The sequence below is a fragment of the Pistacia vera genome, unplaced genomic scaffold, assembly GCF_008641045.1.
Source record: "Pistacia vera cultivar Batoury unplaced genomic scaffold, PisVer_v2 Contig460, whole genome shotgun sequence".
NCBI classification, from domain to species: Eukaryota; Viridiplantae; Streptophyta; class Magnoliopsida; order Sapindales; family Anacardiaceae; genus Pistacia; species Pistacia vera.
In genome coordinates this window covers 1700766-1717483 of record NW_022196291.1, presented here as the reverse complement: position 1 = coordinate 1717483, position 16718 = coordinate 1700766, and the positions used below count along the sequence as shown (strand labels likewise).

At 38.5% G+C, this 16718-nt stretch overlaps 1 protein-coding gene across 1 annotated transcript; it reads left to right on the top strand.

The window, feature by feature from the left end:
- The first annotated feature begins 5601 nt into the window (after window positions 1–5601).
- LOC116145199 (tRNA (adenine(37)-N6)-methyltransferase-like) lies at window positions 5602–12647 on the top strand. Its single transcript, XM_031430627.1, is given in 5 exon segments — window positions 5602–5610; window positions 5691–5783; window positions 6652–6711; window positions 11593–11661; window positions 12397–12647. Coding segments are annotated over 5 exon segments (465 nt in total). The 3' UTR covers window positions 12631–12647.
- Window positions 12648–16718: the final 4071 nt, after the last annotated feature.

Sequence of the window (16718 nt, the reverse complement as noted above, 5' to 3'; positions counted from 1 at the left end):
ATATACCAGGCTGCATCTTGAACAAAGGTTGGTGAAGCAACATAATTGATAGTAGCAGGTGTTTGATTAGAAGATTGAGATTGTGCCATGAACACTTGATTAGATTGACTGGCATTATGAGCTATTGGCTGATTTGCAGTAGGTGTAGAAAGTGGACCAGCATTTGGCAAGAATTGAGTGTGGTATCCAGGTTGATACGATGGTAATGGTCCAAGAGATACTGTCTTGTGTGTAATGAGGAGGAGGAGGAGAAGGAGCAGAAGTGTAGTGTCCTTCTGTTAAAGATGCAGATGATCTCATAAAAACAGGTGGATTAAAGTTGCCTCTGACATAAGAATTATGTCCAGTAAAATTTACATCAAACCGATGATAGCAGTGTAAGGCAAGATGTCCAGCTTTTCCACAAACTTAACAAAAAAATCTGTTTCTACCTCCTGTACGAACTCTACCTCGGCCACCACCATATCCTCCAGAAAATTGATTACTAAAATAAGGTTGAACTGATTTCCAGAAAGATGTGGTGATTGATCAGGCTCAATTTTCTTGTTCTCATTCACCACTGAAACACTAGCAACATTAGCTGAACTACTATGAAACTCATTATGAATCATTGTGTTCATTACAGCATGTGATTTCTCCAACCTAAGTTCAAGTTTTTGTAAAACAATTTGAGCTTCCTGAACAGATATTGGATCAACCTTAGATTCCAGTCTGGTTGTTATATTAACCACGACAGCATCATACTCTGAATCCAAACCATCCAGAATATAGTTTAATAGCTCTTCATCAGTAATAACAACTCCTCTCGATGACAAGTTTTCTGCATAGTTCTTCATTTTTAAGAAGTAATCATGTATACTCATATCATCTTTCTTTGTGGTTTGTAAGAGGTTTTTAACATGAAGTGTCTTAGCTCTAGACTCAGTCAAGAATTCTTTTTCTAATGTCAGCCAAATATCAGTAGCAAATTGACACTTAGAGATCATGACAAACATAGATTCTAAAATTGATGACAACAGCCAGCTAACTAACATTTTGTTAGTTTTATTCCAAAGTAAGTATTCTGGATTAGGTTTTTTTATTACCTCTAATTGTGTACCGTCTAATAAAGCTTTCACGAAAGGAGCTGGACACGATATTAAACCAGTGAGATGTTCTTCAAGGTCGTGAGCTCCTACTACAAAAAGAATCTGCAATTTCCAGAAGCGGTGGTTGTCTCTCGTTAGTTTCGGTGAAATTACAGGCAATGTTGAAGATGACACTATAGCAGAATTGATAGGATTACTTGAATCAAAGGTGTGTTTGGAGCTCGACCTATTATCTATTTTGTGAAGAGGTGAAGGATTTTGTGAAGAGGTGAAGGATTTTGAGAGATATCAGCCATTCTTGACGTTTGTCCATGGCTCTGATACCAAATTAAAACACTAACAGAAAAAGCAGGACAGAGCAAAAGAGAGAGAAAATTCAGATCTGTATTATTGATGATGATTATTAATGATACATGCGTAAAGTGTTTTATATATACATGCGCATTGCATGCATTTTGCATGTGCACTGTAATAGAAATAAAACTAGCTCCCTGACACGTCATCTACAATCAACGGTCAGATTTCATTACTTCCTAACATCCCTTCATCAACAAAACGTCCACACTTCTTTACCTCACACTTCTTTACCTCACACTTCTTTACTTCTTCATTATGTTCTTTCATTACATTCTAACAGTTCACACTGGCCTGTCTTGAATGACCACCATCTTCACTCTGAACGATCCTTCCTAGCAAAGATCGTCGATTTGATAAAGCATTTTGACAAAAAGGATCACTCTTCATACCATTTCAATGGAAGTGAATCAAGAGTATATCCTGCACAAAATCTAGAAGCCAATGTTGTAACTTCAGTTCCTAATCATATTGTTGATATGCAAAACCATTAAAGGACTTTTTTCGAAGGAGGAGAGAATAATGATACATCTATTGATACATTGCACACATCTTAGACGTATAATGTAGTGATTAGATATATTCTCCATGTAAAATAGTAAATTATGTCGGGCATATGGTTGCAGATTATTATGTTTTATCTTTTTTAAGAGAGTAAACAACATTTTCCCTCCCAGATAATAATTTAATGACACTTTGTCACTTACATACTTTTAAAATATCACTTTAATATCTAAAATTATGTTTCGTTTCCGATTTTAGCATCGTTGCGACCCCACACCACCACCATTCTCTTTCCTGATCATCACTCACCAAAACTCGTCAAACCCTACTCCTATCGACCTTGCCAATTGTTGGTAATCGAGCGATTAGGTTTTGCACAATCACCTCTCCCAAGTCAAATTCCGATCAATCCCAACTACCAAAATCTAACCTTCCACCACTAAAAAACTCATCGGTCTCTTCTCTTCAAAAGCCCCAACAATCTGAACTAAGTTTGTTCTCTATTTGCAGTCGAATATATATTAATTTGGATATTAAAGTAGTATTTAAAAATATGTGGGTGGGAAAGTGTCATTAAGCCATTATTTGGGTGGAAAAAAGTAGTTAACTCTTTTATTCTATTATGAAAATTTTCTTAGTGCAAATGTCAGTAATTTAAAAAAAAAAAAAAATTAGACTTTTGTTAAATGGTGTGGTTGCGAATCAAACTTGATTTAGGGCTATGTGAGTTTGGGTTTTCTACTTACATTTGACTTCCTTGTTGCTGGTCAAATCTATTGGCCCAATTTTTGTTTTTAGCCCAAACTACGCTTGTATCGACACTGGACTATATATCGTCATCGATCCAGAAGAACCATGGCCTTAGAGCTTTAAGTAAGCTGAAAATTTCTTCTAGAAATTTCCAGGGTCCAAGTCTCTGAACATGAATTTGACTCATGTACTTGTAGACTTTATCCAGTAGTATGAATATTGCGCAAAATGCGGCAGAGGCAGACAATCGGTGTTGACAAATGAGAGAAATCTTGGTGGCACTGGACATTAGCTGCGTGTCAGCTACAAAACAGAAATATCAATGGCTTCATGTTCAAGATTCTATTGAATGCACAAAACTGAGCGATTCATTAATTGTTGAAATGCGGTGATGGTGATCAGCGATCAAGATAATGGGCTATTGTTGGTTCATAAATTGTCTGAGCCTGAGACACAATTAATTGCTCAGGATATCTTTATGGTCTTCTCTGGGCTCTGGCAAAAGTAATCACTTGGATCTCTCCAGCCACCAATAAGAAATATAAGGATAATAATAGTAGAGCTGCATTTTCGGTTTCAATGTACTTGTCAGGATATGGCAACAGAACTGTATCAGATTCTTCGGCTTCATTAATTCCTTTGTACTAATTTAACAGATGGTTTCTTGCCGCAAAGCTACGGAAACATGGATTCTTAAGCAAAGTATTAAAAAGAACGAGAAAAATATTATATTTCTTTGTACAGATGGGATTGTCTTGCCTTTCCCTGCAAGTTCTGTATTAGCATTTTCCAAGATGCACAAAAAGGTTTGTTTAATTTAGTTTTCAATACAAACTTCTATTGCTTTTGCACAAAAAATCTTCAATACATTGTAACTAGATCCGTACACACATTAGTTTGATGAGAGATTTTTTCTTTATTTGAATGTTTAAGTTTGTAACTAGATAGATTATCTCATGCGAGATTTTCTTTTTTCTGGAATCTTCCCAGGAATTAGTAATTTTTAGAAACTATAGGCCAATAAGAGTTTCAATAACCACTTTTATCAATAGTTGAAATAAACCGAACTTAAGATATCTTGAATAATACACTTAAAAGTCTAAATTGATTATTAAACCAAACTTAAGATATCTTGAATAATACACTTAAAAGTCTTAATTGATTATTTAACCAGCCAATAATTGTTACTTTTTAATGTTTATTTGCATCTGAATAATTTTTGTCAAATGAAGAAAAAAAAAAACTTTTAAATTGATGCTAAGAAATCAATACCCAAATAGCCTTTACACCAATTACTGAATATAAATTCATTTGAGTATAAATTCTATGCTAAAAATAATAACAATAATAATAAATAAATAAATAAGAAAAATGTGCTAGAATCTATAAAGTATATTATAATAAAATGGAATAAATACAAGTCAAAAGAATTATCTTGACGAATTATTTCAGTTAAAAGAGAAAAAACAAAAGTAGAAACACCAAACCAAGTTTCGAATATGATTTTAGAAAGATACATCATACACCCACTTTCTTTATAGTGGTGGGCCCCCGGAAGAATCAACGCGCGGACAGTTTTCAATGTACGTGTTATAAACGATATTGATGGTCATAATTACCCCTATTTTTTCACATATTTACTAAATAACCATATGCCCTATAAAGGGGGTGTTTGTCTGAGCTTATGAAAATTAGCATATAAGTAACAAGTGCTTATAAGCATTTGAAATTTTAAGCAATTACATGTTTGGTTAAAATACTTATAAGTGACTGATAAGTAGTTGACGTGTTTGGTAAAATGTGGCTTATAAGTATATTTTATGATAAAATGACTAAAAAAGGTACTACATTAAACAAGGGTATACTAAAAAATTTTAAAATTAAACAAGGATAATGTGGTAATATACTTGGTCAAACTAACTTATAAGCAGAGTGCTTATAAGCCAAAAAAAAAAAAGTACCTCCCCCCAACTTTTTTTTTTTTGGCTTATAAGCTCAACTTATAAGCTCAAAAAAGTTATAAACAAACATGTCAGCTTAATTTTAGAGCTTATAAGCTAGTTTGACCAGCTTATAAGCTTAGACAAACACCCCCAAGATTTGTGTCAATGTCACAAAACTTTAACAAATTTAAAAAACATTTTTTCTTGAAAGCTTAAATTTAAACTAATTGATTTGATAATTTTTTTAATTAATATCAACAAATTTGTGATATGATAACAAATCATTAACCTTAAACATAATGGTTTATGTTCAAAATTTCTTATTTAAATTAACAAATAAAAGATAAGAAATTTATTGAGAAAAAATAAGTTTATGATCATATTTGAAATTCTCGGAAGTTTTGTTAGTAATAATACAAACTTCAAGGAGATCGATGAAATTAACCCTAAGGGTGCGTTTGGTTTAGAGAATGTTATGTTATATTAATAAAAAATTAGATTACCTTGAAGCTCATTGAAAATCTGTAGAAAAATATGTTTGGTTAGTTACAATAAATTAGTGGATATATTATATTAGTATGTTTTGTTTGAGAGAATAAATTGGTGGATATGTTTTATAAATGACTAAATTGCCCTCATTTTTTAATATTAATATAGTATTATTTTTTTATTAATTTTTAAATAATTTGTTTGGCCCCAATATTTCATATTTAGCTAAAACGCCCCCATCTTATATAAAACTTTAACGTGTAAAAAAGTCATCTCCACCCACCACACGCCACTGCTGGCCCCTAACCACCACCGCCAGCTACTGGCTATCGCCTACCACCACCAAAAGTTGTTGGAAGTCGCCGTCAGTGGCCAATATGGCCAGAAAATGGCCGTAGATCTGGCCGAAAATGGCCAGATCTATTCTAGCCATCTCTTGCCAGATCCATGACCATTTATGGCTGTTAACGTCCATGGCTAAGGTAGGCAGTACTGTACTTTGGTATAAACAATTGTTTCTTACCATCTTTAAATGTCTATAAAAACTTGGCTTTATGCCTAGGTGAGTGTACCAAGACTAAAAGGTGAAAGGATGGGAGTCTTTGCTACACGTTCTCCACACCGGCCTTGCCCAATTGGGCTCACTGTTGCAAAGGTGCAAACTTTTGACAAGCATGAATGTTTCCTATATACTGATGCAAGCGTGTATAAATCTGTAGCTTTTTAAGTTTACTTAGGTCTCCATGTGGGGGTTTTACTTTTGTGAAACTCGGAGAAAGGGAATTTACCATGATCTTTCACCCAAATGCTTACAAGAAGGTTTAGGAAAACTAAATTCTATGGACGTTTCGTAATGGTTTGTTAGCAGCATAATGATCATCTTTCGGTATGATTGTAGCAATCAATTTTAAACTATATTGGTAGCGAGCATTCCTCAAAATTTTCTTTAAAATTGATTGGCTACATTTCTCTTTTGAAGGCAACAAATATTCAAAGTGTTTGTTTTGTTGAACTTGTAGTTGGCCATGATTGATTTGCTCAACCTTTATGAAGGATAATAGTCCATAATGTCTTGACTTACACAAACATGAGGTTTTTCTATCTTCGTGTGTGTGTGTGCAAGTGTGCGTTTTGCATTTGTATGTAGCTCTAGGGCTTTGTTTGGTAGGAGAGAAGTGTGGGATGGAAATATTATTTTTTTCTTTTGGTAATGATGGAAAGGATTGAAAATGGGGATGGGACACATTTTTCACCCCTATTGTCATTTCTAGGTCCTCTCAGATTAGACTGACAGGGAAGTGTTTACTAAAGAGGTTATAAATAAAGCCTTATATACAAATTGATCTTTCATCGCTTTGTTTTCATCTCTTTAATATTTCCACCCCTTCTACCAATTTGATCATTAAAGATTCAATTGGAAATTGTATCTAAATAAAACCATTCTTGATTTATGGCTCTTACAAAAGACAAAATATGCATGTAGAAAGGGTTATATATTAATAAGTATATTCTGTGTCCCTTAGGTGGAGGCAGTGTAAGGAAATATGGTTCTGTTATCTGGTGTGGATCTGGTTGATGGGACTGTAAGTTTTCCATTGCTTATGTTTACTACTCAAACTCATCTAGATAATGAACAGATTCGCCTGTTTGTTGGTTGTTGGTTTCAGCCAGAGATAACAAGAGAAAATAAAAACAGAGCACCGTAAAAGTTTTCCAAAAGAAGCTTATCATATTCATTGAAGAAAGATAGTATATAACACTTAACAACTCTCTGCTAATTACACCAACTACAGCAGACATTACAGCTTTCAAAATTCAAATTTCATCACACATATTACTTCTAATACACTTTACTTAAATACCCTTAATTTTCTAAACAAGTTATTACACAAAAACACTCCCATGCATGTTAAGAACACTATTGCATGTAACCGTCTGCATCTTCCAAACACAAACTTGCAGACTTGAGCATTTGAAACATTTCCAGCAAAGCATCACTACATCAACACTCCCCCTTGATGCACATGCTGGAAACACCAAGTTTGAGTCTAAGTTCCTCAAACTTGGTTTTAGGCAGACTCTTAGTCATAATGTCTGCAATCTGGTCCACACCCCGGCAGTGCAACAAGGTCACTTCTTCATCATTTTCAGCTTCCCTAACTGCATGAAATTTAATCTTGATATGTTTGGTTCTACCGTGGAGGACTGGATTCTTTGCCATTGTCACGGCTGATTGGTTATCACACCATATAGAGGTTGGCTTATCTTGATCTTGCTTCAAATTAGATAGGATTTTTCTGAACCAAACAGCTTGGTTCACAGCTGCTGCGACAGAAATGTATTCTGCCTCTGCTGTGGATTGAGCCACCGTGTCTTGCTTCTTTGACAACCAACTAATGGCTCCTTCATTAATGTAAAACACATACCCTGAGGTACTTTTCAAGTCATCCAAAGAACCTCCCCAGTCACTGTCTGTGTATCCCTGCAAAACCAGTTTTTCTGTCCTTTTAAACCAAATGCCAAGGTTTGAAGTTCCTTTCACATACCTTAACACTCTCTTTGCTGCTCTATGATGTGATTCACTTGGACAACTCATAAATCTAGAGAGATAACTTGCTGCAAACATCAGGTCTGGACGTGTGGCTGTCAAGTACAGCAGGCAGCCTACCAGGCCTCTAAACATACTCTCATCCACTTCTTTTTCACCATCATTTTTACTCAGCTTCAGGTTAGAAACCAAGGGTGTATCTGCAGGTTTACAATTCTCCATTCCAAAATTGTGAGAATTTCATTTGCATACTTTTCTTGATGCACAAATATTCCACTTTTGGACTGAAAAATTTGCATACCAAGAAAATATGACATCTCCCCCAAATCTGTCATCTCAAATTCAGATTGCATGGATTGTTTGAACATCTTCAATTGGTCTGAATTGCTCCATGTCATCAGCAGGTCATCCACATACAATGACACCACAATTAAATCACCTTCAGCTTCTTTAACATAAAGGGTATGTTCGTTTGGACTTCGTACATAGCCTAGGCTATTAAGGTGCTCATTTATCCGGTTGTACCAGGCCCTAGGTGCCTGTTTTAGGCCATACAAAGCCTTCTCTAGCAGGTACACCTTCACTTCTTCACCCTTTACCTGATAACCTTCAGGTTGGTCTACAAAAATTTCCTCATCTAAGTAGCCATTTAGGAACACAGATTTGACATCAAGTTGGAAAATTTTCCAACCAAATTGAGTTGCCATGGCAAGGATCAACCTTATAGTATCATGTCTAGCTACAGGAGCAAATTTGTCAATGTAATCCACCCCTTGTTGTTGTGCAAATCCTTTTGCTACAAGTCTAGCCTTGTGTTTGTGGATTGTGCCATCAGGATTTAACTTTAGTTTGTAAATCCACTTTACCTGAATTATCTTCTGTTTTCAGGTCTTTCAACGCCTCCATGTGTTGTTCTTCCAATCATGAGAATCCTTCTTGCATTCCATTCTTCCAAGCTCTGATCCAGCAGCTTCAGCATAGTGCTTGGTTCCACACAGCCACATTGCACCTGCATAAACATCAGCCCAAGGTCTTGGTCCCCGAAACTGATATCCTCATCTGCTTCAATTTCACCTTCATCAAACACATTTTCAATCGGCGCTGCCATGTTCCTGTCAACCTCAATCTGTTTATCCTCCCAATTCCACATTGCATTTTCATCTATCCTCACATCCCTGTTATCACAACTTCTTTGTTTCAGGAATATACACTCTGTAACCCTTTGATTGACTGCTGTACTGATGGAGAACCCACTTCAACTTTATCATCTAGTTTAGTTTTTCTTCACTGCTAGAACCATGACATAACTCACACTTCCGAACATTTTAAATACCCCACTGTAGGTTTAATTCCAGTCCAAGCTTCAGCTGGAGTTTGTGCCTTGACTGACTTTGTTGGCAGCCTATTCAGAGATGAACTCCAGTGTTTAAGCTTCACCCAAAAACACTCAGGAAGATGTTTTTCTACCATCATGCATCTAGCCATCTCCATGATGGTCCTATTTCTTCTCTCACAACTCTTTTGCTGTGGGGTGTATGGTGTAGTGAATTGATGCCTGATTCCAGCTTTAAGACAAATAGAACTGAATTCTTTTGAAGTTATTCAGTTCCTTGTCACTTCTAACACTTTTGATCCTTGCTCCAACCTCATTTTCCACATCAGTTTATACTTTCAAACACTGCAGAACCTCACTTTCAGCTTCAAAAAATACACCCATGTCATCCGTGTATAATCATCTATGAAAAAGTAGGAAATACTTGCTTCCACTCAATGATGCTGTCTGCATAGGACCACAAACGTCTAAATGGATTAGCTGAGTTTGTTGTTGCTCCCAGGACTGATCTGAAGGAAATGCAGGTCTACTCAATTTGCCTTTGACAAACACTGCAGAGGTATTCTTTTCTTCAATCTCTGGTAAGTCGGGATCTGTTCCTTTTCTTCAACTCTCTGAGGGCATTATAATGGTAATGTCCAAGCTGTTTGTGCCAAGGTTCTGACTCTTCTGTCTAGTTAAGAAGCAGATTCATTGGTGGTTTTCCACTCAACCGAAAAAATTTTTCTTAACATTTTTACCCCACTCAATTCAGCTCCTTTAGGATCAAGTATGGTACAAGCTTGGTTCTCAAATGTAATGAATAACCTCTCTCTAACATCTGCCCAACACTCAATAAGTTTTGGCTAATTCTAGGAACATATAACCATGAGAGATTATTTTGTACTGACCAAGTTGGACAAACAACACTCCCCATGCCTTTGACCTCCATGAACTCACCATTTCTATCTTTACTCTGGAGCAATATGATCTATCTATGTCACAAAATTTTGTAGGTTTGTAGCCATGTGATTTGTGCAGCCGTTGTCAATTAGCAAGCTTCACTGCTGTTTTGGTGCCGTGTACCAAGTGGCCACAAAAGTTGTTCAGCCTCCTGACATTGTTGCTGATCCTCTCCAACTTTTGCTTGTTGTATTGGTTGGTTTGCCTTTTTCTTGCACACCCTTTCAATTGCCCAATTGCTACAACTCCGTGCACTGTATACTAGGCCTGACCACATCTCTCTTCGGTGCCCTTTCTTTACAGTGAGTGTAGGCTGAAATTCCTTAACACCACCAGGTCTTTCCCATGATTGCTACTCTCCTTTCCCCTTCCTATCCCAGCATACTTTTGTCTGTGCTTGTGTAGGTTGCTTTTGTAGCGCAACTAAAGCACCTTCACTAGTATCTTCTTGCCTCAAAAGCCTTCTTTGCTCTTGAGCTTGGAGAGCTGGAACAACAGCTCAACGTAATTTGAGTCATGTCTTTAGAGTCCTCTAAGGAGGAGATTTTGGACTCAAATCTCTCCGGAAGAAACTCACCAAAACCTTTTTCACAACCCTAAGATCATTCAACTCCACTCCCAAAAGCTGATTTTGTTGACAACATCATTAGTCTATCAACATAATCCTTTACTTTTTCAGTTTCTTGCATTCTTGCATCTCAAATTCTCTTCTTAGATTAAGAATCTGTATTTCTTGTTGTAGTGCTCCCCATGTACCTTCTCTCAATTATCCCAAGCTTCTTTGGGATTTTTCGTATGCCATGATCTTGTAAAAACAAGATCAGTCACAGCACATGTATGTGAGAAAGAGCTCTCGAAGCTTTGGTGTTTCTTCCTCATGCAACCCAGCTAGTTCAACGTGGGATTCTGTCCAAGTGGTGGTGGCTGCCGGTTTTCTTCCCATATTGCCACAGTCCCTGCCACGAAGGAAGCTTTTATCTTTACTGCCAGATGTGGTAATGTTCTCGTTGAACATCGGTGGAGCCATCATTGCAGATTGCGTTGCCATGCCCCTGTTTTTCGTGTCTGTCGCAAGAAGAAGAAAGAACAACCACATGTCTATCGTTTTAAGATTGAAGATGGTTTTTTGGAGATGTGATCGAAGGTTTACAATGCCAAGTTTCTGGATTTTGTGGTGGCTCTGATACCATTTGTTGGTTTCAGTCGGAGATAACAGAGAAAAATAAAACAGAGCCACCGTAAAAGTTTTCCAAAAGAAGCTTATCATATTCATTGAAGAAGACAGTAGATAACCTTAACAACTCTCTGCTAATTACACCAACTACAGCAGACATTACAGCTTTCAAAATTCAAATTTCATCACACATATTACTTCTAATACACTTTACTTAAATACCCTTAATTTTCTAAACAAGTTATTACACAAAAACACTCCCATGCACGTTAAGAACACTGCTGCATGTAACCGTCTGCATCTTCCAAACACAAACCTGCAGACTTGAGCATTTGAAACATTTCCAGCAAAGCATCACTACATCAACATTGGTTATAATTTGTCTTACTGTGAACTAAGTGCATTTATGTCTGCTGTTGATGATTTTAGTTATTAGGTCATGCTCATTCTTTATGCTTTATCAACAGCCAATACTCGATATCAAACCGTATCTACCATACTGTGACAGCATACATGGAGCAGCAGTGCCAGAGTGGGTAACAGTATAATATATACAATCCTTTAGGTTTAATTTTTTTCTTTTTATATATATTGGAAGCTATGTATTTGAATGTTATATCTTCCTTGTCGTTTTCGTGCTTTGTTATTCCCAATACTCTTAAAAGGCGCTGCTTATAATTGGGATATAGATCTTTGATATCCAGGGGTTTACAAACACATTAGACTTGGCCCTAGGTGGCTGATTTATCTACAGCTGACATATCCTGCTTTAGATGTATTCTGGTTCATAAATTGGTTTAAAACTATTGTGAAGCGTTCATAAATTAGTTATTAAGAGGAGATATCATGTGCTTTGACAAGCTGTTGCCATTTTTTCCATTTCATTATCTGTTATTCATCATTATTCCATGCTGCACATGAACTGAAAATCTCAGGCAAATATGCCTTAGAGGTTATAATAGATGAAGTAGAGAAAGGGGGTGAGGGTGGAGCTAGTGTTGGGTTCAGTTTGACGTTTGGTGTAGAATTGGGCAGGCTGTATCCCAAACCCACCTTTTCTTTCTCTTAAACGTTTTTGTTGAAAAGATATATATCAATTTCACGACCTTCACCTCTTAATGTGTTCATCAAAGCATGTACTGGTTTTGCTTCTTTTTTGTGTTGGAGGGACAACTTTCATAGACTTAATTATCTGTGTGATATTAGATGAATCATCTCTTTTTTCCTTTTCATTCTGAATAATTTGCATTTCTTTTTTCTTTTTCCAAAAGGTAGACAGTGTATTGGGTAATACTTCAGATTTGGATGACGACCAAGATGAAGAGCAAGTTCCTATTCCTTCTGAGAACATACTTTATCATCTGATTTTGGAAGGACTGGATGTCTCATATAGAATTGATTGCAACAGCAATGTCATTGTCGAAAAAGCAAAAATTTCATCCGAATTCTTTAGTAGTAATAGAAGTCGGTGTAACTACTTAATGTGGAGAGAGCAACTAACTTAATTGATTCATTGTTTTGAACGCCTGATGTACTTCCAAATTCCAATGTATAGAGTTCTATATGCTGCTTTTGAAATAGAGATATCTTTTTATAATGTGCCACCTTATGGGGCTGGCCATAAATGCAATCTAGTAACTGGAATCATCAAAAACTGCTCAAGCTTTATCATAGTAATGTAATTGCTATTAATTAGTGTAATAGCATTTCAGAATCAGTTTACATTAATGGGTGATTATTAATGGCACCACCACTTTTGTTTGGATCATTACAACAAAGAAATCAAGTAAAAAAGAGTTCCTCGAACCGAAGTTGCCAACATGCTTTAGGAACTGGATAGCAGTATGGCTTGGTGGACCTCAAAACCTTAAGAACAAATGGAGTCCTGATAAGGATGTACTTGGAGAAGAAGCTTCAACCTTCATATGTGTTATGCCTAAAGAATACAGGGTTGACGTAAGGTCCAGTCAGTATACAAAAGTCAGAGCCTGGGTATACCCGCAGTCGAGTCACGTGAGGAAAGGAGCAGCATGCTCTTATCAGCACAATGGGTGCGCGTCAGACCAGCTAGGAGCTGGAAAGCTTCCACATGTCCAAATTCCTACACCAAATCGCGTAAATCACTCTGGAAGGTGGGCAATGTGATGTAAATGAAGATTTATACGGATAATCCTACCAACTCAAAGATTCAGTAATGATAACCTTAATCCATCCTACTATAAATTGAGTGCTCCTCTCTCATTTGGGGGATTCGATTATTTTACCCTTGATTAGCTACTCTCTCTTAAGAAGATATAGCATTCACTCTCTCAAGAAGATATAGCATTCACTCTCTTGTATTATCATTTGTAAGTCAGTCCGCTGACGTGACCTGACCTCTATCATTAATACAAACATCAGTGGACGTAGAACTTGCTTCCTTAGCATCTGAACCACTTTAAAATCTGTTCCCATTATGTTTACTCTCATTTTCTTACATTCACGTGTGTCTTCTGGGCTAGTTCAGCATTTCACACGTGCGTTTCGTTGGTGTCAAAATCATGCATCAATAGTTTGGCGCTAGAAGGAGGGCATGATTTAGTGTTCATCCTTCATCAGGAGAATCTCTAACTTATGGGTCCTACAACAGCAAATGACCTGCCAACCTGAACCTAAGCGAACCAACCAGGGTGCTGAGGGGATACCCCAAGTCCAGGAGGACACCTCTTCCAAAATACCTTCGGTTCCACAAAATGCCGCGGGTGGTATCCCATCAAGTTCACAACTTAACCCTGCCATTAGAAGCTACCTAGAGAGGTTTGACAATACTCTCTAGACGGTCAACCAAAGGTTAGACCGTTTGGACCAAAGCGTGCCAACCAAATCAGCTAGGGCAGTGCAACCGCCAAAAATGCTTGCAAGTCACCCGAAAGCATGAAAAAAGGAGATAGCCCGTGCCACAAGCACTGTAGCGCGTCGAAGAAAGGGCAACCAAGTGGCGAAGAATGGGCCTAAAGGCTCCAAAGGGCCAGCGAACACTGACCACGTCCCGAGTAGAATACTTGTGGCGTTGAGACTCGGTGAAAAGTCACAAGCCGAGTCGTCCCATGCCATGTCGCATGCACACCCCCATAAAAGTGCTGGGCGGGGCGATTCTTATCACCACCAGCAAGACGACCCTAATCGTCATCGTGCGGGAGGTTCCCACACTTCGCAGGGCGGTTTGTGCCACCGCAAAGGTTGTGACAATTCCTCGCACCATTCATCGCCATCACACGGCTTTAGCCAGCATGTGTTGAGGGTGGCCAGAATTGTCGGTCGAGGTGAAACAGAATCCGACCTCCAGACTGGGACGTCTAGCTGCGACCTCCCAAGTTGATCGCCCTTAGATTCGGTCTTTAGCCTCAGGTGAACAGCCGATGGCTAAGAGGCCCTCGCAAGTCGTATTGGTGCGTCCTCCAGAGGTTAAGGCTGAGAAGTTCCGGAAGGTCGTGCCGGGGAGCCCGATGAAGCACCTTCAGCCGAGGGACAGGCAGGAGCAGCATCGGTAGACCTGGCAGTCCTTGCCCACGAAAAATTGAATTGCCTTTGTCGTGGCGGCTTTGACTCCTTCGGAGGCATGGTCTCTGCATGCGAGCATCGTTAGCAAAAATAATTTATTGCATGACTAGAAAAGACCTAGTTAGCAAGACTTACGCAATGGGGGATCTAAGGATGCGTTTGCATTGAAGAAACCGTATTTTCGCAGATTCGAGGTCGTCATGAGCTTCTTCGCGACTAGCTTCGAGCAAGGAGCCCAAAGCTACAATCCTGTCTGGATCGAAGAGCAGCCTTAAGTCAGTCGACTTGTTAACTACCAGAAAGAAACAGGTTGTTAGGAAAAGAATGCACTTCAAATTTAATGACTTTGCCAAGGGAAAAGAACTTACTCCGATCCTGAAAGCGACAATGGACGTTATAACGAAAGAAGAAAAACTTCGTTTCGTAGGCCCCCGCGTTGCTAGTGTAGCTGTGTATCCCCGCTTCTATAGTAAGTCACCTAGACAGGTAATAAGAATCCTTGTGCTTGCTCTTTTTCAAGTAATACGAGCAGCCGAGCTCCACCGTTGTTAGTTTGCCCAGCCCATTCTCACGACATGCGATGTACATGGCAACAACAATCACATACGCGTTCAGCGTGAGTTGCATCGGCGTGATCCTAAAGTGATCTAAGAACGACCTGACAAAAGGGTGGAAGGGAATCAAACTCCCACCCTTGAAGATCTCCTCGGAGAACGTGACCATCCCACTTGATGGGTATCGCGATGAGCGAATCCTATCGCGGAAAACTTCCACATTGACACCATACTATTTTATCACCCTCTCAAGCTCTTCCCCGATAAGTACCGAGTAGGCCTCAAGAGTGACATCCGGAGCACCCTACTAGGATGAATCAGTTCCTTCCCCGGATCTGATCGTTAAGGGGTCCATTCTACTGGTCCGCAAAAGCGACAAGCATAGGGCTCATTTAGCCATTGTACGCTATTCCGTACGATGATGTGGAAGGAAACAAACTCCATAAAACCCAGAGAAAACCCTAACAAAATGATTCGAGCTGCCATTCATGGCTCGAACCTGACATGAGCGTCTTGTCTCCGATTAGCTACCAGAAGACTAACACCATTTACCAACCACGGGGAATAAGAAAATAAAAACAGAAAACAATTCTTACTTCTCGGAATACGACAATGACTCCTTCTGCTTCAAATATCAGAAACACGTTGATTTGGAAGGCAAAGATTCCAAGCTTGCGAAAGTCTCTTGCTCTCTCTGGAAAAGACGCAGTGTGGTGACATTGCCTGAGATGGATCTGAGTTTTTATAGCAAAGGAAATGACGCTCGGTTTTCTTGAAATCAAAACAATGTTTGGGCAAAAAATATCTCACCATTGATCACAACCACGTGTTGCAGATCAGTGAGGAAGAGTGACCGTCACGATTAAAGAAAACCAAACCTTCATCCTTTTTCATTGAAAAACTCAAGCGACGGCACTCTATCTCTCCCTCAGCATTAATTGCACCCCAATATGCATTTAATGCTCTGATAAGAGGTGCTGTTTTAGCATGTCATGCATTTAATGTTCTGATAAAGGGTATCGTGTCAAGCATACTAGGCATTTAATGCGTTTGGTTAGCAATTATCATGCGCAAGACTAGTCTGTTAGGGCAGAAGCTGCTTCATTAAATGCATCCATATCGAAAGTACAATAGGTAACGCTTGACAAGGTCAGGTCGCTCATCCTTAACAAGCAATGACCATGCGAGGTTGTGTTCGCAAAAAGCGCTACCCCGACTTCCTTTAAAACAGGTCGGAATCACCAGAATTTTCGGAAAGCATCCAGTCGCGACATGAATTATAGTTTCCAAGGTTCAACCTTAAACCTTAAAAACTAGGGGACTTCTGTTATGCCTAAAGAATGCATGGTTGATGTATGGTCCAGTCAGTATGCAAAAGTTAGAGCCTGGGTATACTCGCAGCCAAGTCACATGAGGAAAGGAGCAGCATGCTCCTATCAGCACAGTGGGTGCGCGTTAGACCAGCCAGGAGCTGGAAAGCTTCCACATGTCCAAATTCC